At 39.0% G+C, this 25,000-nt stretch overlaps 2 protein-coding genes across 2 annotated transcripts; both read right to left on the reverse strand.

Annotated features, from left to right (window-relative positions):
* Positions 1-4,112: 4,112 nt before the first annotated feature.
* On the reverse strand, positions 4,113-8,918 carry LOC140937019 (cytochrome P450 3A2-like). Its single transcript, XM_073386540.1, has 3 exons — positions 8,129-8,918; positions 6,071-6,478; positions 4,113-5,193 (listed from the first exon to the last, which is right to left on the reverse strand). Exons 1-3 carry the CDS (start codon positions 8,649-8,651, stop codon positions 4,631-4,633), a joined length of 1,494 nt encoding a protein of 497 aa, XP_073242641.1. The 5' UTR covers positions 8,652-8,918; the 3' UTR covers positions 4,113-4,630.
* Positions 8,919-13,285: 4,367 nt separating this feature from the next.
* Positions 13,286-19,891, reverse strand: LOC140937706 (RAB6A-GEF complex partner protein 2-like). Its single transcript, XM_073387270.1, has 7 exons — positions 19,413-19,891; positions 19,202-19,285; positions 17,244-17,393; positions 16,583-16,720; positions 15,958-16,085; positions 14,649-14,835; positions 13,286-13,802 (listed from the first exon to the last, which is right to left on the reverse strand). Exons 1-7 carry the CDS (start codon positions 19,762-19,764, stop codon positions 13,567-13,569), a joined length of 1,275 nt encoding a protein of 424 aa, XP_073243371.1. The 5' UTR covers positions 19,765-19,891; the 3' UTR covers positions 13,286-13,566.
* Positions 19,892-25,000: the final 5,109 nt, after the last annotated feature.

The raw sequence follows: 25,000 nt of genomic DNA on the forward strand, positions 1-25,000 counted from the left end.
TCGATTTTGAATCTGGAGCTGGTAAAGTCGTGAAATCATTGTTACATACTTTACCTTACTACTTCGCAGTAAGTGGATACACGGAATATGACGTTCCACCATCAAACTTGTTCAAAGAATTTGAAGATAAGCAGAGTCATTTTGATGATTTTGATAGCCTTTTACATTCTAAATCACTTCTTGAACAGTTAATGTTCCGAGACCATTGTAGTCCTAACGATGAACCAATTGTTCCTCTCTGCGGGAACGGAGTGTTGAGTGACATGACTGGAAGTGGAGACACGGATCACAAGGCTCCATCATCAAACTTGTTCAACGAATCTAAAGAATCAAAACAATCACAGAAACACACAAATGAAGACCGGTCACTGTCATTAGAAAGTCAATCTGATTGCCTTTTACGTATTTCTCAGTCATGTCTTGAACAGTCACTGTTCCGTGACCATTTTGGTCCTGATGGTGGACCAAGTATTTGTCTCAGGGTGCTCAAGGTGTTGCGTGACGTGACACGTCTGCTTCATAAATCATTCTCAGATTTCCATGTGTCCTTTAAATGCAAAAATGCAATTGGTGAAAATGCTTGGGAAATGATCACAGCTGAATCAGTTTATAGTGAATGGCAAACGTTTCAAAGGTATCATGACCCAATGGAAGATGATTCTGAACCGGACAGTACCAGATGGATTTCATCATACTCCCTCAAGACTCTACTTTTGATCGAATGGAGTGAAACCCCAGAGGACGAGCAATGGACTGGGAGCAACCTCAGTCAGCGTCTTGTGAACATAGTTACTTGCCTTCTCTTCATTCTTAAGCGTAATAAAGGGTTATCAAGCTTTTGGTATGAAAGCTATAATGTTCTCCTAAGTCCAGATGAAAAAGAAGCAGAGTCACTGCCAGAAGCTATTAACAGGGTGACCGTAATTCTCAGATTTGTATCATCCTTTGAAAATGATACAAAGTATTCATTTGAGCAATGTATCCAAAATCTCAAGGATATGGTGATGCTGACTAAACAAAAACAAGAGGTGACTGAATTCTTGCGTAATTCATTGGAAAATATTTTTCAACGTAACATAGAAAAAGTTCTACGAGCATCAATAGGCGAAAGAAAGAAGATTCCCGAGGGTTTCAGGGGAATGGATCTAAACTTTGATTTTACATTTGAGGAAACTGTGTTTAGTGGTATCTACATTAATGCTCTTCTCAATAAAATAGCTCCAGAGGAGGAGTTAATTCTTTCATATTATTCAGAATACAAAAAAGAACCAAGCATTGTCGTGTCGGAAACTGAGTGTGTCACCGAAGAAGAAGCCGAGGAGATTGTAAAGAAATCAAGAGAACTGTATCGGGAAATTGCCCGTAAAAGAATGAACACACTTGGCACTGATTTACCAGACTACAGACTCTGGTCACAGGATTTTAAACCTGATGAGATGGTCAACCTGTTGAAGTTGCTGTGCGAGAACTTTGAAAAAGATCTTGATATCTGGTGGAATAAAATCCGCAATCTGAAAAAAGAAGTAAGGACACCTGGAAATGAAGCGGAAACATGAGATTCTAGCCCTCACTCCTTAGATCCTGTCCATTTAGACATTAAACAGGACTCATCTTCAACCTGAGGCTGCCAGACTCCAACCCCCATTAATGCGTCAACGGGGTGTCTTTGAAACCAGCCCCTGTGAATATTTTCATGACATTTCTTCAGTCTCAAAGAGTATAGACAACAGAACATTATTGTATATTTGTGTCTTTATTTATTATTCTCGGACAGACAGACGCACACCTTGATCATGAACAATGTTTCAACCTCATTCCCAGAAAGCCCTGGGGACGAGCTGTTTTTTTGAGGGGGGAGGGGCAGGGGGTTCTTATGTTCTTACTTTCTAAGCAGGTTCTAAGACAGTGGCAATGCTAATAAAATTGGTGTTATTAAGCGAGACATGCAACCGCACCTTCTTTGTAACCTGCTTAATTTTCCACTGAGCATCAAAGAGATGGACTCCTCTCGCGAGAGATCTTCCTTTTCTTGAGCATTGAGTGCTTTCTGAATACACCGGTTATTTTACACCTTTTGCTGTTCATTGCGATAAGATACGAAATCATTTGCGTGAAAAGGCGACCAATAGTGCGAAGATACATTCATTAGCGCGAAAATACGAACATTTCCGTATAAATCGGGTTTAATTACGATTTTTGCATCTCAATGAACATTCAATAACACTTTTGAGCATTCATATGCGTCATTGGGCATACAAAATAGAAAAATATACTTTCATTAACGCCAACATCAAAGTCATTAACACCATCTTGACATACATTAAAGTGCAAACACTGATTCATTAACATTTTTATGACACTGTTTGCAATTCAATAGCATTCCTGGACAACCTTAGGATGCATAAGACAAACATTAATGAGCTTGTACAATCAATTGAGCGTTCTTTGCTTTTGATATACAAAAATCGATTTTCATTTAAACAAATTTTGGGCAACTCAGATTTTTTGGACAGCAATAGAAAATTTGGGCAAAGCCACTTTTTAAAGAAGTTTTCATGCTTTTTTAATTATTATTTTGAAGAGATAAATATTTTCTATTTTAACCTGAAGTTGGCGTAGTAATCCACTTACATTCACACGAGACAATGGCCGCCTACCTGGCGATGAATTCCTGGTTATAAGGGAAGGGTATCATATGTTGATTTTTTTTATTGTTGGGCACTGTACTACAATGGGCAACTTCCAGTAGTGAATTGATTAGAATAAACTTCCGCCTAACTTTCTAGAATCATCTCCCCTCGTAGAACAGTGTATGGCAGATACCATCAGCAATGGGTCTGACAGTGAAGAAGTGGCTGACTAATTCTCAGTTTGAATTACGAGAAGAATCTTATTTTTTAAAAAATTATTTACTAATTTGTTAAAGTAGACCGAAATGTTTACAAAACCGCTAACAAGAGCGCCATGATACATACTAATCAAATCCTTCTTTTTAGCAATTGGCCAGAGCTATCTCCATGATCTTTCACACATGTACACGTTTTTAAAAAGATTGAAACTACTGTGAGGTGAAATTGCATGTCAAAAGCGCTTCGTTTTCTACAGATAAAGGCCAAACATCAAGATTTTCCTTTTTTACCGTACTTCTAACGATGAAAACTTAATCCCGAGATATCTCGATAACGCTATTACAGATTCCGTTTTAACTTCACAAACATCGAGGCGACTATTGCAGGAAAAAGTTCCCGTGAACGGTTTTGGAAGAACAGTTCCCAGTGCGAAAGTATAATAGGCAATGGCGTCATTTCGTTGCTATGACAACTCCAATGTCATTGCAATCCTGATCATAACAAATTTTCATCTTTATCTAATACAGCTGGGGTGGCAATTTTTCCAAATGTTTGTTTATGGCGACGTAGTTTATGCTCAAAACTTGGCAGTTACTGACCCTGAAAAACTTTATTGAGCCACTTCATATGCCAGTACGACCTATGTTGTTGCATCGTATGGCCCTCGCTTTTGTTCGACTGTTTTGTAAAAATTTGCGCAAATTGCTAGAATTTTTTGGGCAAATGGTTTACCGCCCTCCCCCCACCCCCCCAACTGCAAAAAAATTGCCCGTACGCCTAAACAGTCATGAAAAACCAATAAGAAAATGAAAATCCCCGGGAGGCACTTTCACGTACATTTGGTCTACTTATAAGGACCTATAAGGGCAAGTTCCTGGCAGTTCATGCTATGCGAGTTGTGCTAATTTCAAGAAGAGGTTATTGTCTAAAACAGGGTTACTTAATAGGGTCAGTTAATATTAGGTTCCTTTTTTAAAAGTTTAGGATCTCAATGCAAGTCCTCGATAGTATCCGTATGAGGTATAAGTACTCCCTCAGTTCTCAGTTAAGCAAACACCCCAAATCAAACCTCGTTATGTAAGCCGAAAACTATTTCAGACTTTAACTCTTGCAATGGCAGTGCAGAAAGGAGAAAAGAAACAAGAGCGAGGACGAAGCAAGGATGAATCATTAACAAATATTCATTTATCAATCTTTCTTTATTTGACCCCAAAATCTCTTTACAATAGGTTATGATCAATGTAATTATAAGTCGTCTAATTAAGCTCCCATTTTACTTTATTATGGGGCCCAAATGAAAAAGTAAGCTAAACAGGTTTTCTCAGCTGTACTTGAAAATGTTACTGGTGATTCAAAAGATCGTCGATGTTTTGATGAATCCGAGATCCCTTTAAGAAAGAAAATATGATACTCTAAAGAAATCAACCTCTCAGGAAACGGAACACTGGCCCTGAGCTGTGAGAAGGTATGCTACTAAAACATATATACTATGCCTGCAAAAAAATAAAGAAAACAAACCCTAAAAAAGGTCAATAATGTTCACAGGTATTTTCAGAATCATTTGAATTCTTGCTTAAATTCTTGCTCAAAACGAGGCGAAAAGGTCCCTATTGAATTTGATATTCGAGTCATTTCATTTTTTGGGAAAAAAATTTACTAAAATAACGAAACTGAATGAAGCCCTGACATCAATTCCACAACAAAGCTTCATGCCACACAATTGTTACATAGTTTATGTTTTGGTGGGCTTTGATCCGATCTTCAAACGATTGTTACATATTTTAGCGAGCCTTGATCTTTACATATATTTTCCCCTTGGGAGCCATAATTAACACAGCTCTGTGCTCTAAGACAGGCACTGTTTCCGGGGCTCGTTCGAACTTGAACCGCTGCATGATCTTGAATAACCCTTGCTTAATCTCCAGCAGGGCAAGACGCATTCCTATACACTGACGGGGACCTGTTCCAAACGGAAGATAGGAGTATGGGTCTCGCTTCTGCTTTGACTCGGGGGAAAAATTGTCGGGGTTAAACTCCTGGGGCTTGTCCCAAACTTCCGGGTCATGGTGAAGAACGTACGTGGGGATATTGACACCAACACCCTTGGGAAATCTCACTCCCTTGATGACGGTCTCTTCTGCGCACTCCCGTAAAAGTAGGAATGCAGGGCCACTGAGGCGAAGGGCCTCAGATATGACTTGATCCACGTACACAGCTCCTTGGACGATGTCATAAAGGGGCTTGTCACCACTTGATGCCAGTACTTCATCGATTTCCCGAATGAGGCGATCTTGAATATCCGGGTGCGTGGCCAGATAATATGCAATGCTGGTTAAGGTGTTACCTTTAAGAAAGAACGTTACTATTAGCTAAGATGCATAAATAAGGATGATATAACTAAATATAAATTTTAGGCTCGGTGAATAATAATGTTTTCACCGGGTTTGTGACGAACTGCGAGTGGGGCATTTTTTCCTGCTAACAGATCCAGCTCAAAAATCAAAATCTCCTTTTTACTATCTAGTAGAATAACAACTTAGGATGCACTCGATGTTGCTGAACCTTGCCGCATGCAGCTATAAGGATGCCATGACTGTTTTCATCAGTTCCGCGATCCCTCGCTGCTCATAGATTAGACGGGAGACAGGAGCTGGTATTTGGGATTCCATTAGTAATAATCAGAGACCCTCGTCTTGAAGTAATTTTAACCATTGAAATCGAAACAAATACATTTTACATGAAAATTAAAACTTGGACCCACGATCCAATGAAATATTCATAAACACCCCTAAACCCGCGATACGATCACATGAGAAGGTCGATCAGCAGATGCCCCATTTGACAGCTGTCAATGACTTTGATACAGATGGCGTACATCAAACCATCAAAGAACGATGGCATCCCATATATTTTCATTTCGACTGAATGGCCGCTTGGTTTTGTAGATGCGACATTTAACATTGGATTAGTGGGTGGACACACGCCTCAAGGTCACGTGACTTAGAAAAAGCAAGTTTACCCAGGGTGCTCCTTTCGCGCGCGTTTCGCGCGCGGAGCTTCCATGAAACAATATTAAAAATGATCTTCTCATTAGCGAACGTGAACAATAATAATCCCATTAACTTCGGTATAGTTTGGCTAAATTTGTGCTGTGTTATAGAGGCACGTGACTTCCTTTTGCGGTACTCAGGGATTCTTTACTATTCAGTGTATCATATTACCTGTAGTTTCGTAGCCAGCCACAAGAAACGCCACTGACTGGGCCGTAACCTCGTCATCACTGAGTCTACTAACTCCATCGATGTTCTCCTCGTGTGCCTCCAGCATAAGCTGCACCAGGTCCCTATTTCCACTGAAACCCTGCTGTCGTCTTCTGTCAAGGACCTCTTTCTGTACTGCTGAAAAATAATCAACGTTCTGCAGAGGGCTGACGAATCGGCTGAAGTACTCCCAAAATGGAAACATGGAAAAGAATCGAACCCAGAGCGGTGTTTGGAAGACGGACCTGGCTTTCTCCACGAAAACTGGATCTGGCTTTACTTGAATGTTGCTCTCTACTCCGAAGGCTGCTTTCATGATGACGTCCAACGCAAACAAGCTGAACAACTGAACAACTTCCACGCTTTCACCTAAATAAGCAGCATAATATTGGTAGTACCTATAACTCCCGCTAACTCGAATCCTACGTAATTCGAAGCACTGATCGTTTGAAACTACTAACTTAATTGAAGAGGCTTATCTCTAACTTGAGGAAAATGAGCTCTGGGTGCATTTTTGGACCCGAAGCCTTTAAATGAGTGTGAAGGTTGGGAATAGACGCCCCCCCCCCCCCCCCCCCCGGGGAGGGGGGCTGGGGGCTCGACCAAAATTCAGGTATAGGTGAGCGCTGAGGGTTTGAAACCCTGACCCTGTTTAGGACAAAAACAGTCCTAAAATACATACCCTTGAATATATAGTCGTTTTCATTAACGGTCACTTAAGATCACTTTTGAAAATGTATGTTGAATAGCATACGAAACGTCAACTTTATAAAAATGCGAAAACTCACGATGTTTATTACCGCTGTTTGTGTTTTATTTTTGATCAAACTACGATGGCCCAAGAACAAAAGTCTATATGATACATACCCTGCTTAGAACAACACCCTCAAGTTCATTACCCTGTCTATTTGGAAATACCCTGTTTTATTAAAAATTGCAACCGAGTAAATTATCACGTTATCAGACATTTCTTTTGTGTATACAAAATTCAATCAAGAAAATAAAATCAATCGTGTAGCCTACACGATTGATATACCCTTTAAGTTTAACAGACTCACACGAAATTATTTATCCTGTTTAGGACAGACTCACTCGAAATTATATACGCCGTTTCTCGGGAAAGAGATGTCAAAAACCATACCCTGTCCCTACTGAGCGAAAGAGAACCTGGGAACGAGGTGACCCCATCCAGCGACACATCCCCGTATAGGCCAAAAAAGGGATTACCCCCCCCCCCCCCCCCGGATGAACGGTCTACATACGGTGGTGCGAACAAAGTTTTTGTCCCTAAAACAATTCTTATTCCATGATGGTAGTTTAAATAATTACTTACTTCTGTGCGGTGAAGCCAAATGAACCAGGGTCATGAGGTCTGAGGTAAAAGGACGATTTTTGTCTTAAACAGGGCTAGGGTTTAAGCCCCCGTGCCACACATTCCCTTGAGTGTTTCCCCATAGGATGGGGTAAGGAAATAGCCTGGCATCGACGTGCTTTTTCGTGCCAACGATACGTCCCAACGCATACTAATACCGATGCGTAGCACGGAGGCTTTCTAAAGTTCAGGACACTTATAGAGTTAGGAATCCTTTTCAGACGATCACCAAACTTGTGAGGACGGAGGACGAAGCTTTACAATGCATTGATCATTTGTTCTGTCCCACAACAGAGAATCATGATATTTGGGATTCGGCTAGCTTCATGCGTGACTAATTCTGCAAGGATCAAGGATCATCATACCACATTTTGTTAGAGTAAGTGTATTTTGGTGACCTTTAGTCTCAATTTACGTGACCCCCTGCATACGGACACGACACCCACTTAACGAGGACAGCTAGTGCCTGTGGTCCCCGTCCCCTTAATGTCCGCATTACGGGGCTCGACTGTATGGTGGATGATGGAACAACCTTCGATCAATATATATATTAACGTTGTGTAGAGCCAGAGCTTACAGCCGGCGTGTTTATTTTGTCATGCTTGCCAACGTTGCGCAGCCACGCTGATAGTTTTATTATTCCTTACCTGTTTCAGAGAACTTTTGCATTTTCGTTACTAGAGTATTGGAAGCTTCTTCGATGATCGGCACAATCTGCTTTAATTTGGATGCGGTAAACGTTGGAGTGAGCGTGTTCCTGACGCGTCTCCACTTATCGTCGCGGGCGATGAACAGGGCAGAATCGAGGGGCGGTGACGGTCGAACGAAAGGAGGACGATTTGGGAATTTCCAGAACTCTTTTACCGTGATTTGCTTTATCATCTCGGGATCGGTGACCACAATGGCGGGTTGCCTACCGATGCATATCGTGTGGACGCGGCCGTACTTGTAGAAATAATTTAGCAGCATCTTGTGCATACCGCCATATCTTAAAAAATCAGGAAGGTTACCCACCCAAGGCCATGGTCTGGGACCCGGTAGAGGAGAACTACCTAGAATCGAGTAGTAAGAACGCACGCCTTGCCAGTACAGAAACGCCAATATTCCAAGTACAACAGCCACCCAGGTCGAGAAGCTGATGTCCTGTAAGATTTGTAGTGGGTTCTCCATGTTTGCGTGTCCCTTGCGTGAGCTGAACTGTTGTTGTTTACTCTGACTCTCCTTGATATCCCAATGAAAATCGGTGACGTGGACTCGGAGACGTGGATAAGTACACGTCAGTCAATTTTTTTTCGGTTACGCAAAAGAGCAAGCATACTCCATTCGCCACTTTCGAATTGCCCATAATACACGTTGTTTGCCCCCCTCAAGTTTATGCATAGGCATTGTTTTTAATAATTTCCGCGGAGACTTACATTTACAGCCGTCCAAAGAGAAAAATCCCAAGAGTAAACCGAAAACAATGCATTTTGTAAAATCCGGGTTAAAACCGTGAAGTGATTATAGCATGTTATAGGCAATTAGTATAATTACATTGATGATTATCGAAAATAGGAGGCTATGATCAGGAGCTTCGCTTTGTCCCGCTATAATCACCGCGCGGTGATTATAACATTGAAGGCTAGCAGTTTTCAAAATGGCAGCCAGATCTTTTGATGTTTCGGAGTCGGAAATTGATGAATAATTTTATTTTCTCGAATAATCATCAGTGTAATTGTAGTGTCGGGTCTCAAGGGACTTAATGTAGGATACATTAGAAGCGATAAGAAAAGAGGGAATTGATTTGCATATAGGACAGTGGTGAACGGATTAGTAAGAGGACTATTAACGGAACTAAGGGTGTATAATGTAACCGTTAATTGAGCTCGATTCGCGACTTTACTGCAGTAATTATACTAAAACAATTAGAATCCGAAATTAGAAAAAAAGGGCTTATTTAGAAGCTATATTTCAGATCATATTTCTAGTAACTTTTTTTGTATAAAAAGTTACTGAAGTGAAATTTTTGCCCTTGCCAACAAACTCATGATAAATGTACTTCATCAAGCCGCCAGCCTGATGGTGAGCTGAGCTGTTTTTTCGTTTTTTTTACAGGAAACCCCTCCGTTTCTCACTTGACGCACTGAGCCTTAACAACAATAACAACAACAAATTTATTGAAACCTCCCGTTACCGGTGTCGCGCTAAGTTTACCTCAGCTTGAATCGTTCTTTTGGCTTATAGAAATAGGAGAGTTTGTAGCGTGTGTGTGCCTACAGGTTACAAGTTTTTCTCTTTTCACTTGAACATTTATTGTTACGTAACAGGAAAGAGAAATTTTTTAAAAAAATTTACTGGTGTAACGTGCTCGTTTACTGAGTGAGTAGTCACAGAGTCCAGCTTGGCTAGACTTTTTCTACACATGGCCGTGGGAGCGTTTTCCTCTTCTTTCATACTGTACTTCGGGTTGTTTGCACCCAGGTCCCGCCCTGAATGAAGATGTTGTTCAGGGGATCGCAAGCGAACAGAATACTCTCGGAATGGCCTGGCGATTTTTTTTTTCTCAGCGAAGAAATAGTATGGACATCAGTATCATCACCAATTTATTTTTACATTAAACCCAGGGAATACATAGAAGATAGGTTACAATAAGGCCTGTTCCGCCAGGAGCAAGTAACAGAGTAACCAGGAGCCAATTAACTGTTATTCCTCAGTGGTTATCTTCAAGAGAAAAGCTACTTTAACAAGTATTGTTTTGAGGGAAGCCTTCGAAATTTCACAAACCTGCTGATGTTGGCTCGACAGAAAAAAAACACAAGGCTGCTGCATAGTGCACTGTGTTTTAATTTTGATCATGAGTTAAAACAGGAAGAAGTAGTTGGCAAGAAAACGAAAGAGAGGCCAACTATCACTTTTGGCCACCCTTGTAAGGAGGCCAATGCTACCGGTGGATTTTAATTTCAGTGGGTGGGCCACTGTGTTTAGCGACATTTACGTTCAAGTTGATGTATTATCTACAGAAAAGGGTTTAGCATCTCATCTGTCACCTAGACTTTCTGTGCCAGGCATTGAAAACGTTAGCCAAGAAGGAGCTACGGGAATTGTAAGGGAAGCAAGGAAACTCTTTGAGGAAATTGCTCATATATAAGACGATCAGCAAACTGGAAAATTTCTTCACCGGACTGCTGAGCCTCTGGTCACAGGATTTACACCTGATAATATGACTAACTTGCTAAAAATGCTGTCAGTGTAAGAACCTTAAAAAAGACAATAAATTCTTACGGATTAATAATGGTAATTGAACTGAGTGGAGTGCAATTTGCTCTGAAATCATACGCATGATTTTAAAATCTAACGAGCGTGCAGCGCGAGTTCGATTTGAAATCACAAGTATGATTTCAGACCAAAATTGCACGACACGAAGTTCAGTTACCACTTTATTACATCCATTTTGAAATCGCAGAATTTAGTCAGTACTAATATTTTATTGGTCGAGTAGCCGGTTTGTTAAAAAGCCGAAACAAACAAGGCTTTTACATCTCATTTTGTATTCGAAACAGAAATGATGCGATATAGGACAAAAATGGTGCGATTTAAAACTGAAATGATGCGATTTAGAACATGAATGACGTGATTTGGAACAGATGCAATTTAGAGCAAAAAATGGTGCGATTTAGGAATAAATCACACTGCTGAGAGCCAATCAGATTGCACGGATAGCCAGTGATTTCAAAGTGGATGTAATAAAAATTAATATCAAATTAATTGAAGAAGCAGCAAAAACTGGTAATGTTGTAGAGATCGAGAAAGAGAGAGAGAGTGAGATATCGAAAAAGACTTCGGGCAAGTTATTATCATTGAGCCACACAAAAAGGCCGTGAAGAAGCTGGAAGAAATGCCTTTCATGGAAAGAGAAAGGCATTTTGAATCATTTGAATTTAAAACACTACAGTGAACTGTTGTAAAATAGAGATATTTATTCTTCAAGAATATAACCCTTCGTAAGTGAGAGCTAATATTCATGTTTAAATGTCATTGCACAGCTCAGTTGCACAAATAAAATTTCTTTATCATATATATTACAGGCAAATGCAGCTTGATTTTGTACAGTGTAACCATTAACATGATAAGGACGTTTTATATTTCTAAGATGAAAATTAAATGAAAATTGGTCTTAATCAGTATTAACTAGAGCTGTATAATTTAACTAATTGTCGGTCCCTCTATTGAAATCCTCTAATTTCTACTTCAAATATCACCATCAAGAGCATTTTGTGCATTGGTAAACACACTAAGTAATATTGGATCATTAAACGTTTCTGGTAAACTGCCCTTATACCCCTCCCCTAAGCCAACATTCTACCCTAAGTGATAAGTAAGTGTTAATGTTGGCTTAGGGGAGGGGTAGGTGGGCAGTTTTCCAGAAACGTAATATTCATGACTTCAGCACAAAATTGACCTAAAATAGCTATATCCCCATGAAATAGCCCATTTTTTTAAGCAGATCAGATGGCCATTGCCAAAAAAAACTGTAATACAGGTTTGACTTGTATAACAGTACACTGGACTTAAAGATAGCTTCTGACTAATATATTACTGGAAGAATGCAGTTAGAAAATCAGAGAACATTGAGATACACCAATAAGGGGGAATGACTATATGGAATTTTGAAAAATTTTTCTGGTAGAACTTGAATAAACAGTGAACTCTCTCCTGATCTAACCTTTCACTTGTAGAAGTGGGCAGAATCAAAATTAGGCAAAAATTCCAAATGTTATCATTAAAATGCTGAAGAACATAAAAGAAACATTTAAAAGTACTGGTACTGCCAAACAGGTTTCATTTGAAAGGTCATAAACAAGACTTATGCATCTTGCGCGATCACACAATGCATCATTAACCGAGATTCCAAAATTTACTTCTAGATTTCCCAATCAAAAGCACCCCTGGCCTAGAGTATATGTGCCTACCAGGTGATACCAGCAGGTTTCATAGATTAAAGACAGCTGACTATTATGTTAAAACACACTCTACTGCCTACCAGCAAACACTCAGGACAGTCTTCAGATTAATTCCCACATCATGAGGGCACAAACTATTGCAATCTCATTTTAAATTAACTGTCTGTGGAATAATAAATTAATATATTAAATTAATGGTGCAGTAATTTATCATCATCAACTTCAGAATTAATGTAAACGACATTAAATTAAATGAGCAGTGATTCCAGAGTTACACATGTAAAAAAGGTGGCAACCCAAAAATATTATAGGAATAGCTGTTTATGTTAAAAAGTGAAAAAAGTAACCTTCCTTTAGGCTATATAGTCTTAAATCCTGTATAAAAATGTACTCCTCCAAACGTGTCTCTTTCATATTACAGTACAAGTCCAGCATAAAAATAATTTATTATAATGTCACGAAAGAAGGGAACAGGAACATCCAAGGTCGACTGTACAGTAATAAATATAATATTTAATATTGTCATCATCATTAATTTTGCTTTAAACAAAAAAAACCCTCCTGGTCTAAAAACAAATCGATACACTCACATGTACCTTTATAAATGGTAAACAAAAATATATTATAGAAAGCTGCATGTAAAAGCATGTGGTCAAAACAAAAATATTAGACTTGAAAGTATGGGGTGTTCAAGTCTTGAATTGCCACGGACAATTACAACTAAAACTTACTAGCTATCTAGAAATTAATTAAAGTGTTACAACAAAAAGTGTAACAAGGTAATAAAGAAGTTATTGTTTTCATTTTTGTAAGGCTTGAGATCCAGTATCTTAAGCAAAAAGCCATACATATACTCTTGGGATATGTATTATTGACAAACTTTATTGGGTTCAATATTTACTTGATCTTATGTTTATGATACTGAGGAGGGCCATCTTGCTCTTGTTAATTATAACCAAGGTTAGAAAATTTTGGCTAAATACACTGTACATTAATGTAGTGTCCAAAAGTCCCTGTTTTATTGTTCAAACATTATAAGATCCAAAATTTATCTCCATTTGGTGTTCCTTACTCCCATCTTCTTACACCACTATAAACCACAGTCTTCTCCTTCATAATGTTAAGCAAATAAATACATGTATCTCTCAAAAAACTACAGTGTTTCTTGTCCTGCTTGTTGAGATAGATGAGGCATGCAGTGGATTTGTCGGCAGAATTTTGATCGGTAGATCCCAAGTCATGGTTTCCACATCAACATCAGCTGGACCCTGCCATGTCGCAATGTCCGTATAACGACTTGTAAGTTGCACAGGACTAGCTCCAGCTGGTAGTGGTGTTGATGCAAGTACAAATTCGAAATGAAGTCTCCACCTTAAACATACTGCAAAAAATAAATAAACAAATAAATAATAATAATAGATATGTTGCAGATAATTTTTTATTTCAGTTAATTTTTGTTTTTCCTTTGTTTAAAATTCATTAGTACACATTACCATACCCAAAAACAATGGAAAAATAAAAATTACCTAAAACAAAATATTAACTACAACAGTTACACAAAGATTAAGGACATGACATGAGGGTTTCACAATGTTGTGACAATCAGTGTCAATAATAGAGGTTTTAACAGTAGCTAGAGATTGGCAAATTTGCCAGTAATTACCTAATCAAACCCTCTTTCTTTGCATTAAGTTTTTGGAACCAGGAAATGCTTGTAGCCATGTTCTAGAAAAGTCTGAAACTATCGACTTTATTTTACTTGAGCAAACACAACAACTTTAAGAGAAAATCTAGTTGTCTATTGTGGGGATATATTGAATTATGAAGTGCTCTCGTGCATGTGTCTGCCCATGCCTGGACCTACACTAAGTGAATGCATATTTCCTCTTATTCAGAGAGCATTTTTGGATAGTCAACAGGGCTTTTTATTGGCTTCATTTGATACCTTCAAAAATTAAGAGAATAGCCAAAGCTGTGCTGTGGCAGTGCCTGCCGGCCACTGGTACCTAATTTTTGCTCCCAGGCCACTAGAAAATTTAGTTTTTTCATGGAAATTATATGCTGGGCACCCTGAATTTCACAGGTTCAGAGCACTGCCAGACTCCCTTCAATTTCTTTTAGAGCACAGCCTTGATAGTACTATGTAGTGCAATTACGGAGTAATAATATTGTTATTTATTTTCACATTTAAAGAATGTGGAAAGGCTAACATTCCAAGTGGTATTACCTAAATCTGATACAAACTCTGGACATGCAGTAAAAGGTATTGGTAACACCAAATGAGTTTTCTTGGTATGCAAACAGCTTTCTTGAATACTAGTGAAAGATGAGTATGTCACATCAGATGATTCCGGTCTAGAAGGATTGCGAGAGTCTTCAGGAATATGCTCCTCACTTTGAAGAACTACTGAAAACTAAAAAAAGCATTTTGTTAGTAAAAAATAGACAAAGTTAAAACTTTAATTGTTACAAAAAAGGCATGTGAGTAATATAACAGGTGCACTGCACTTTCCGGTTTATTTTGCTGTTAATAATTCTGCATTTATCCTGCAATTTGCCCATGAAAAAACTACTCTTGTACATCTAAAAACTATTACTTTTTGTGAAAAGAACAGGACAGTAGCTCTCAAGGTGGGCCAATGAAATCCAAGATGAAGACACGTCAATTACCATCCACTTCTTGGGAAAACAATTTAAAAAAACTAGTATAACAATAAAATTATAGTCTTAATTAAGTTTTCTATATATAATTTTATCGCAGGTTTAACTGAATTCTAACAAATGCATGTTAAGCTGATTTCATATTCATGAGCTTGGCCAACAAACATGTACCTTTAATATAATCTGTATCAAAAGGCACAAATGTGAGATCTCACTTTGCCCATTTAGGAGAAAAAAATCTTGGAAACAAGTAGATAAGACAATAGATATATAATCCACACTTCACAGTTAGCTTCTCTTTTCGACAGACACCATTAAGAACAGTACTACACCATAATAGTGTCCATGCAAGAGGCCCTGTTAGGGTTAATTTCCAACAAGCGACACAGCCTTGAAACAGCAACATAAGCAGGGCTGTCATTAAGGGCTGGGGCCTGGGGATTTTCCCTGGCTAGTACGAGTGTGGCCCCTGGCTGCTTTCATTGAAATATAGAAGAAAAATAGAACTGAAAAAAAACCCCTAGCTTTTTTATTCCCAGCCTGCTCATTGTATTTACCCGACAACTTGAAATCTTAGTGACAACCCTGCATAAGACTGGATGAAATGGCAACAAAGGACATAAAGATGGGTTACATACAGACAGCAACATGGCCTACTCCTCAAAAGGTGAAATGACTTTATTTGAAATTCAGACCAGGGACATGTACTCCAACCCTATGAGGGCCTCATGCAAGACAGGCAACTGCCTCTTGGAAAAAAAGCCAAAGAAAATGACTAAAGCTGAGTAAAGGGCAATGACAGACTCAAGGTTTCTGTCTTAGGGAGGAGCCTGATGACTGCAAACCCACAAAAATCAAAATAATATATTACATACCTTTTGGCAAACAATAAGAGAATCAGAAAAGTCAAAAGATCCTACAATTTCTTCACCAATCCGGTATGCAGACTTGAAGAGACAAAATTTTCCTACTGTTCCTCTATCACTAACAATATTATATACATCTGCAAAAATTAACCACATTTCAGATAACATATTTTTAGTATCTAGTGAATGATAGAGAACATTTTCAGCTAGTCACACTATGTAATAAAGGTTTGACTGCTCTTTTGTGTTGAATGGCATCTACATGTACAGTCACCAGGAATAATATTATTTTTGGCAGAGGTTACTTGTTGATCCTGACATGCATGATGCTTAATATTTAAATGCAAACGTGAGATTACTTTATGCTAACTTAATATGAATCTGCAGATGAAATCTTGTGGTGTTACCATTGAAATGAAACTTTTTCATCAGAACTCAAATCTGAAATTTGATTTTTTTCTTTTTCTTTTTGCAAATTGTTTACTATGGGCACTATTAGGAGTAAAAGGATTTACAAGAGGAGCCTGGAGAAAGCAGAGTAAAAAATTAAACTATAAGTGTAAAATTTCCCACTCTGCCCACAGCAATTTTTGACTAGTAAAAGTTCACGTTTAAAAAGGCAATGCATACTTACGGGGATTTCTCCTAGAAGTAATTGTCGTTAAAATTTCCACTGCTAAATCTAACAAGGATGTCTTTGGAGAAGAATTTTCTAAAAATGGATTATGCAAATTTTCCTGTTTGTTTAAAAAATGTTCAAGTTCCCCCAGGCCTGAAAAAATGAAGATAAAAACAATATGACTTAAAATCCTTTATTTCTTGGTACAATATAAAAGTTAAGTCAATCAGAAATATTACGCAAATCAAAGGCACATATATGATACAACCTATCCCATCAGACACCTTTGTAACACCTGAGTGACTCTAATTATGGAAATTTTCTTTAGTCCCAAGTACAGTACCCTGCAATGGGCTCCGAATCCTCTCCAGGGACGAGATGCAACACCCCTGGTAGCTTACTTCTACAAAAATCAGGTCATTAGCTCCAACCGCAATGGCCTCTTTTAAACGTTGTATTTTCTGAATATATCTATAATAGTTATATACATATGGGTTGTTTTTCCCCTCATCTTGATTTTAGGGTAGTTCATATCATCCATTAAGCTGAAATTTTCCACTGAATGAATTCTTCACAGAAAGTGACTAGATAATCAATACTCTGAGATTTAGTATTCAGTACACGTAAACATGTCTATATGTATGTACAGTAATAGCAGAGTGCGATTTGTACAAACCTTGTAACACCATTATTCTAAAAGGTAGTCTCAGCAAGACAGAATGTCCTTGAACCCTGCTTGTACCAACAGTGATCTTGTATGAATATTTAACCGCATGTCCTTTGTAAGATGGGGCTCCATCAAATGGGATTGTGTCACTATAAAAATCTAAAGTGTAATGTACAAGATGAGTAAGAAATTTTTATTTATATCCAATAGAGCTAATCAGTAAGAAAAAAAAGCTAGTGTGTAACCACAGCAAATATAGAAATATGATTGGAAACTTTTTAGTTTTTTAACAAGCTTAAGCAACAAGCTAAAGAATGCTCACATCCCAGAATATAAATCATGAATGGCATTAACAGAAGTTTGGTTTTTGCTTCAACTTGACAGAAATATGCTTCTGTCTAGCATAATAAGATTGAAAACTTTTATTTTTACTTCTGGAGGGTAACGTTATGGAGTGAGTTATACCACTGAAAGAGAGAAATGATCAACTTCTAGTTGTCAGGTGTCATAGTGTATCATCACATTTGACCTTAAACTCTAACATCAAAATTCAAATTCTCATTAATTTTGTTATCCCACCTAAGCATTTTCAATAGAAGTAGTGGGAAGAAATTATTTGTTGAAGTATCAATAAAATATTAGATTCATCTTGTGTGATCATGTCATTAATTGTCTTGACCACTCTGTTTTATAAAGCACTGATATAACAAGGAGAAATTTGACACTGACCACTATTAGTGCTTAAAGGGTTAAAGGGTCAGTAATTCACACTGAGCCCTCAGCATGTATGTGGTTACTGTAAAACCCATGAGCTCTTGAGTTGATCCGCCATCTTGTGTGCAGTTTTCCTATTTCTAGCTGTTTCTCTGAGAACATAGCAATGGGATATCAAGGTTCATCTATCTTAAGCCCACTTATTTCATTACAAGGGTAATTAGACTAAAGGGGAAATGGGGAGAGAGACAGAGAGGGATTAGCTGATAATGCCAAGAAGAATGACCTCCAAAATGTACATAGATAATAAAATCAATTAATGATTGTAATTCATTGAGTCCCATCTTTCCAACTGCTTGATTTTTGTAACTCTAATTCAAGTAGCTGAGATAATAATATTGATAACAACCTTTGGTCTAAAATTATTATTCAAACCAAAGCTTGCTTCTCTTACCAAATCAAACACAGTAATTGACCCCTCAGTTCATAACCCAGAACACTCACATTACAGCATTCAACTCTACGGAAGGAATTTAATGCATTTCTTTCTATCTAATGTTAAAATCAAAATTTCTGTGATGGATTTGATTACAATAAAATAAGCTAATTTTTTGCACAGTGAGGAATGATTTTTCTGAAAAGCTGAGGTACCAAAAGTAAACAATCAACAGAACCTGGTTTGAAACTCTCTTGATTTAAGAAGGTCTCACTCACTGAAAGGTGTAAGGCTAGACTTGGGACATCAAGATCAAGACATCCACGACAAAAAAATAACAGTCTAAAACAAATTTTTCCCTAATCTTCATGTTCACTGTATACAAAAACTGTGCTTACACTTTCAATGACACACAATAATAATATCAGGCATATCAATCAGACAACTGACAACTGGTATGAATGCAAACACAATACTGTTAATTAGGAAACTTTCATTATCCGGCTAAGAGCCAAATAAATTCAATTAAAAGCGTCGTTCATCAAAATTTTCACCATGTTGTTCCCGAGCATTTTTTTGACATACTGTTTAATAGTAAAGATCCTGCCAAAAAAAAACAAAGACAGAAATATCTTTTACGATCAATACACTTCTTTGAGGCTTAATTAGTTTTGATAAAGGACGCGCGCATTACCGATGTTTACCATTATATCCCAAATATATTTTTTAACAGTGAGTGTCTGTTATATTTTTAATAGTTCTATAGAAAGTAATGATATATGCTCAAAACAAAGTTGAACCAAAAATCCACACTTACAATTTTTAGATTCGCCAGGAGCAAGCTCCAAGTCACAGAAGAGTATCTTTGGCTGCGTAGACATCAAACATCGTCCTTCCTCACCTTCGAGAAATAACAAGAAATAACTCAAATCAATAATTCACCACCAGCCTGTCACGAACCGGATAGTAGATAGTATACCAACCAAATCAAGTAATAAATCACACCAACGCCGCAACTGTTTTCTAACCTCTCGAAGGAACGAAGCTTGTACAAGAAGAAGTCGAGTTTAAAGTGAATTGATCTGACATTCGATCAGTTCTCGAAGGAAGTTTCACGCGCGATTCGTTTACGGTACATTGACAGTGTATCTGCGCGCTAGCCCAAGCTAGTCTGTCCGTTCCGGAGTTCTCCTTCATGCATTCATTATTGAACGCGTGATTACTAGTCTCGCTGCACTTGCCTTCCTTAATGCTTGCAGTATTCGTGAAAATAATCTCACACTCTATACATTCCCCAGCAAAAAATACCGACCCACGAAGCAATCGAGCTTTCACCTCGATCATAGTTAAAACAGCCGACAACAGCTTGTTTTCTTGCATATATGTACTGCGTCCATGCCAAACGCTAACGTAAAATTACAGCAGATCTTTTTCAAGTGTTTATACATCCGGATTTCTGGAAGAATTCCCGAGGAAATACTCTCTCCTGTGCATCCGCCATTAATTCCACAAGTGAAACAGCAGAACGCTTCAGCAGGAGGTTGCTGACCATGTTGTCTGCCGTCCTGTCTGAGTGACGTACTGTGTGATGGTGTGACTTCTGCTTGATGATAACGTCTTCCATACCAATGATAGACATTTCTCCACTCTGCAATACAGGTAAGCTCTTATTATTCGTCGACAGTAACTTCTTTTCAAATTCTAACCTGAGATCACCCTCTATTTCCACGTGAAAAGACAATGCTCGAAAGCTGTTAAAATTGGGCATGATCTATCACAGTACACTGTAATGAGACTTGCTACAAGTCAACCTCACAAGTTTCTTTTCTTAGCGAGCGGGAAACATATACGGTATCACTAGGGATAAGTGTTTCCTGACTTTTTTGAAAGTCTACACTGTAATGTAAAAGTTTATTTAAATTCAGAATTGAAAGTGAAATGATTTTCGATATGATGTGAAGGCCTCGAGATGGATTTAACTTATGTTGAGGCCCTGCCAGAGGGGAGGGAGGGGGGGCGGGGGGGGGGGGGGGGGTCCCAAGTTGCCCATCTGAATTTTAAAACGTCTTGTGTCGGTGTTTATAAATGCTTGTCGTTTATTGTCGGCTTTGCCGTCACTGTCGCAATTTGGCCGAGGGAGGTTTTCTCTTGTCGCGATTTCATTTCACGCGCTGTCGCTACTTTTTGGGCCATGTCGCTTGTCGGAATTTACCCTGGCGGGGCCGCCATGTTCCAGCTGGTTTTAATGATTAACAGTCGAGAAAAAATAGTTAGCTACCATATACAATTTTTCGGCCTCGCCAGGCCCAGGTGACTCGCACGCAATTAAATTCCAATTTATCGTCTCTTAACTTTTGTTTGTTGACGTTAATAAAAAGTTATCGCCGTAGACAACCTTGACAACTTCGGAAAGTCTTGAAAAAATAAAAACCCTAAGACCTACAAAGGCCTCGAAAGATAGCACCCCAAGATAAAAGGTTCGTTTTTGAGGTTAATTGAAAATATAGATTCGTATCGTCAAAAGGAGTTTCGTAATAGAGATTCTTATTGTTCAATATATGTCTCCCTTTTCGATTGGTTTAAATCCAGCGGCTAATTAGTTTCGCTTGCGTAAGCAGCGAGACTCATAATCTGAAAACCGTTTTTCTTCGTATTTATGACACAAAAGGGGAGGTCATTGTGCCAGGCGTTCCTAGTGGAGACCGTGGAAACTGGGAATAAGAATCGTTGCTTGACCGAAGCCACGCATGTTTTGCGAAGAAAGCTAAGGCTGCGTGCAAACGGACGCAACAACTCCCAACATTGTGAAAGGTTTGAACCCAGGAGTCATTTCAAAAGGTTGAGTTTGATCGTCCGGGTGAACTCCCAACATTGTTACGCCAACAATGTTGGGAGTTGTTGCGTGCATGTTGGCAGTGGTGTGCAAACAGGTGCAACAACGCCCAACAAGGTTGGGACCTGCAGTGCATCGTGGGAAGGATACAACCCAGAAGTCTTTGTAAACTATGCGTAATGAGCGTGCGCGGCCCCAACGATGCTGGAAGAGCTGTGCAAACGGATCCAATATTGTTGCGCTACGCTTCGGTGATCACGGAACAAGAGAAATGTTGGGAGTTGTTGGCTGAAAAGTTTGACCGGTTTCAAACTTTGAGCAACAACACGCAACAACATCCAACAACATGCAACAGGGTGTGCAAACGGACGCAACATGTAACATCCACCAATGTTGGGAGTTGTTGGCCAATAATGTTGCGTCCGTTTACACCGGGCTCAAGCCCCGTGCACGTTCGTCCATGTCGCACGTCCGTCCATGTTGCGTCCGCAACAACACGCAACAACATCCAACAACATGCGAAAGGATGTGCAAACGGACGCAACATGTAACATCCAACAATGTTGGGAGTTCTTGGCCTACAATGTTGCGCGGTAACGCCGCGGTAAGGGTGTTCTTGTTCTTCCTAACCATCTAGCATTGACAGAAAAAATAATGTTTCGATCAGTTTGTTAATATTCCATGCGAAATCCTGTCGTTTATCGGATCGCGAAAAAAGCAATGTTTTGCTAACTATTTAAGTTGTTAAGTAAGCCTTAACCAGGCGCTTTTTGGCTGCAGTTCACTCAACTTAAATTTTCTACACTGAAAGGACACCGCTTTGAAACTTCACGGAGTCAGATTACTAAATAAATGTCCTAAAATTTGCATCATTTTAAATTTGGACTCGTTGAAATACTTCTAGGGACTACTAACTTACTGCCCGACGTCAGATAAAGGGTTTTAATCAGCCTTTGAATGATTGCTTAGTGTTTGAAGTTGCCAAGTAGTAGAATAACTTTTTGCTAACCCGGTTTTCAAAAATCGAGGTATACCTATACAGTAGTAACAATCAACAATCATTATTAAATGAGACGGAATGTGATATGAAGAATTATGCAGATCGACGAGAAGAATAACACCCTCCGAGATCAGCACAATTCTTTTTTCATAACATACAGAAGCTGAATCCAACAATCCAACCTCAAAACATGCGTACCTCCGTCCGTCTTCAAATCTGGGCGAGTTTCTTTTCCGGCTGGCGGTCTCAGGGTATTGTTCTAGACTCTATTGTAGCAGGCATTCTTTAAATGACAGTCATTCGGAGTTGTTGGCTAGGTCGGCGCTCGGTCGGCAGACCGGCATAGACCCTGTTTTCACACCAGAGGAAAACATGGCCCAGGCCAACGTTATTTAATCTATATGCCTCTTAATTCGAGTGCATTGAAAATAGTGCAAGCTTAAGGCAAGGGGCACACATACACCAACCCACAGCCATTACCTCACGCATACGCACAGCCATATCACGCGGGCAGGGGCAGCCATGGACAGCTGTTTTGCCCTCACTTGGGCTTATCAGCATGGCATAGCCGTGGGTCAGTGACCGGGGAAAACCCGTGTATAAAAGTCCCTTTCCTGCCGAGGCCAGTCCTTTAAGTGTCAGCTCCACACAACACATGTATGTGAGAGCTGTTGGCTGGGAACCGCACGGCAGTGACCGCACATCCACGACGTGCGCGGGGAAGGCGGATAATGGGTTTGGTGTATATGTGCCCCGTGCTTTAATTTGTCTTTTGAAAACAGTGAACTAAACTGTTCTACTATATAAAGAATTTGAAATCGCGACTTTACACAGCAAATTTTGTCGAGATATTGAAGTTCGTGTTTTTGTCCGAAGTTGCGCACAAGTCATTTTCCGTAAAATTTAGTGGTCTTATAAGTAAACTTTTAAAGTCCGCGAATATTCAACGTACAGACTTATATTTGGTCTCTTTTTAAAACTAAAAACATTTATGGTGCGCCAATGAGGCCTTCCGAATTATTTTGCTTCAAAGACACAAAAAATTTCGCTGCGTTATTATTTTTCTTAGCGGCATGCAATAAAAAATTCCAGCGGGCAAAGACGATAGATATCGCGTAAGATGGAAATAATCCACCCGACGATTGGTTGAAGACGGGATGAGCACGGGAGTCACAAAGACGCACACGGCTCTTGGACTCTCTGATCTGTATCACGTGTTCTCTCGAAAACAATGCATGCTCTGTCCTGCATTACATCATGGTTGCCTTAGATTATACTCTATGTTACGTCGATTCGAGATTTTTTCTGCCCTGGAACAATCGCGCACGGCTCTATTAGGCTGCCGCCTCGCAGCGTCGCGTCTTCGCGAGGCTGCTTGTTGGCAATAAACCTCCTATACGCTTTATATTTACCTATGTACACCTTATTTACACCTAGATACACCTCATATTCACCTATATACACTTTATATACACCTATATATACCTTATATACACCTTATATATACCTTCTATTAATAATTACAGGATTTCAGGCTTCAGGAGTAATCATTGATCGTTTATTGCGACAGTGCTGTTTCGTATGGCCCGAAATTGTAGGACCACACTCATCAGGCAAACTTCAACGATTGACCGTTAAAATTAAAAGCTGGCAGTAAAATATAGGGATGCGTTAAGAGATAGTATCTAGGTAAGAGATGAATTGTGTCTTAGTTACGTTACTCTAGAGTTCTGAAGTACATATCTGTTTCTGTGGGGGCATGAACTCGCTATTTCGTTTCGCCTGTTTAGGCTACAAAGCTCTTTTTTACAAATGATGATGAACTTTTCATAAAGACAAAGATTACATTTTTTGCTAATGTTGCTATAGGCTTTACATTTCTTTAAAACTTTCCATTTTATCTGGAAAGGTTTGTTAGAGTCTTGTAAAGTCCAAATATATTTTGAGAGTTCCTTTTCATTTCTTCTGTTCGAGCGTCGAAAGGAGGACTGATGGTTTCTGTAACGTTCCTTAAAGTTTGTTGCCAGTCCGACACAAGTTTCAGTTGTCGTCGCTGTACTTACAGTGGCTTGGTAGATTACATTTGATTAGAGGCATTTTCCTTCGAGTTGACAATCTGGTTTCTTTCTGCAATTGCAGGTGTCAGGTTGTTGCGTTGGTGAGTTGAAATTTGAAAGAACGTACTTGTTGTGTGACGAGATGACAGATTTCATGTTAGGCATGCATGAGTAGCTCAGTTTTAGCGTGTGTCTGTTGTAAACCTTGTGGAGTGGGTGGGTTTTTGGAAAGCATTTGTCGACGATGTGCAGAAATTTTCTACCAAGGTTAGTTCTGACGTTTGAGTTGAAAGGAGGGTTGTACCATGTGATGTTTCTTGTTCGTTTCCTTTTGTTTTTCAGAGCTTTCTCTTGTTGGGGGTGGGGGGGGGGGGGGGGGTGTATGTTAGCTTGTGGTCGTATCCGCTTTCTGTTAGAGCTTTCTGGTAAGGGGCAATGGATTCGTCAAATACTTCTTTGCTGGATAAGATGCTAGATAACCTTTTGTTAATGTTGAGTGGGATATTCTTTAGTAGTGCTGGGGGGTGGTTGCTCTGTTGGTGGACATAAGCCAGTTTATTATTATATACCTTCTATACACGTTTTATTTAACTATGTAAATCTATCTACAACTTAAATACACCTTATTTACACCTTGTATACTCCTCATATCCTCCTCTATACACCTAATATACAACTATATACATCTTATATACACCTTATATAGAACCTATATACACGTTATAT

The sequence above is a fragment of the Porites lutea genome, chromosome 5 (genome assembly GCF_958299795.1).
Source record: "Porites lutea chromosome 5, jaPorLute2.1, whole genome shotgun sequence".
In the NCBI taxonomy this organism is placed as follows: Eukaryota; Metazoa; Cnidaria; class Anthozoa; order Scleractinia; family Poritidae; genus Porites; species Porites lutea.

Excerpts from the sequence above, each read along its gene's own strand:
- LOC140937019 (XM_073386540.1), bottom strand. The coding sequence starts at position 8,651 with ATGGAGAACCCACTACAAATCTTACAGGACATCAGCTTCTCGACCTGG. Across the intron at positions 6,479-8,128 it reads GCAAAAGTTCTCTGAAACAG|GTGAAAGCGTGGAAGTTGTT; the intron begins GTAAGGAATAAT and ends CTGCTTATTTAG. Across the intron at positions 5,194-6,070 it reads GGCTGGCTACGAAACTACAG|GTAACACCTTAACCAGCATT; the intron begins GTAATATGATAC and ends TCTTTCTTAAAG.
- LOC140937706 (XM_073387270.1), bottom strand. The coding sequence starts at position 19,764 with ATGCAAGAAAACAAGCTGTTGTCGGCTGTTTTAACTATGATCGAGGTG. Across the intron at positions 17,394-19,201 it reads TCCTGGCGAATCTAAAAATT|ATTTTTATAGTGACACAATC; the intron begins GTAAGTGTGGAT and ends ATTACACTTTAG. Across the intron at positions 16,086-16,582 it reads TACTTCTAGGAGAAATCCCC|ATGTATATAATATTGTTAGT; the intron begins GTAAGTATGCAT and ends TAATTTTTGCAG.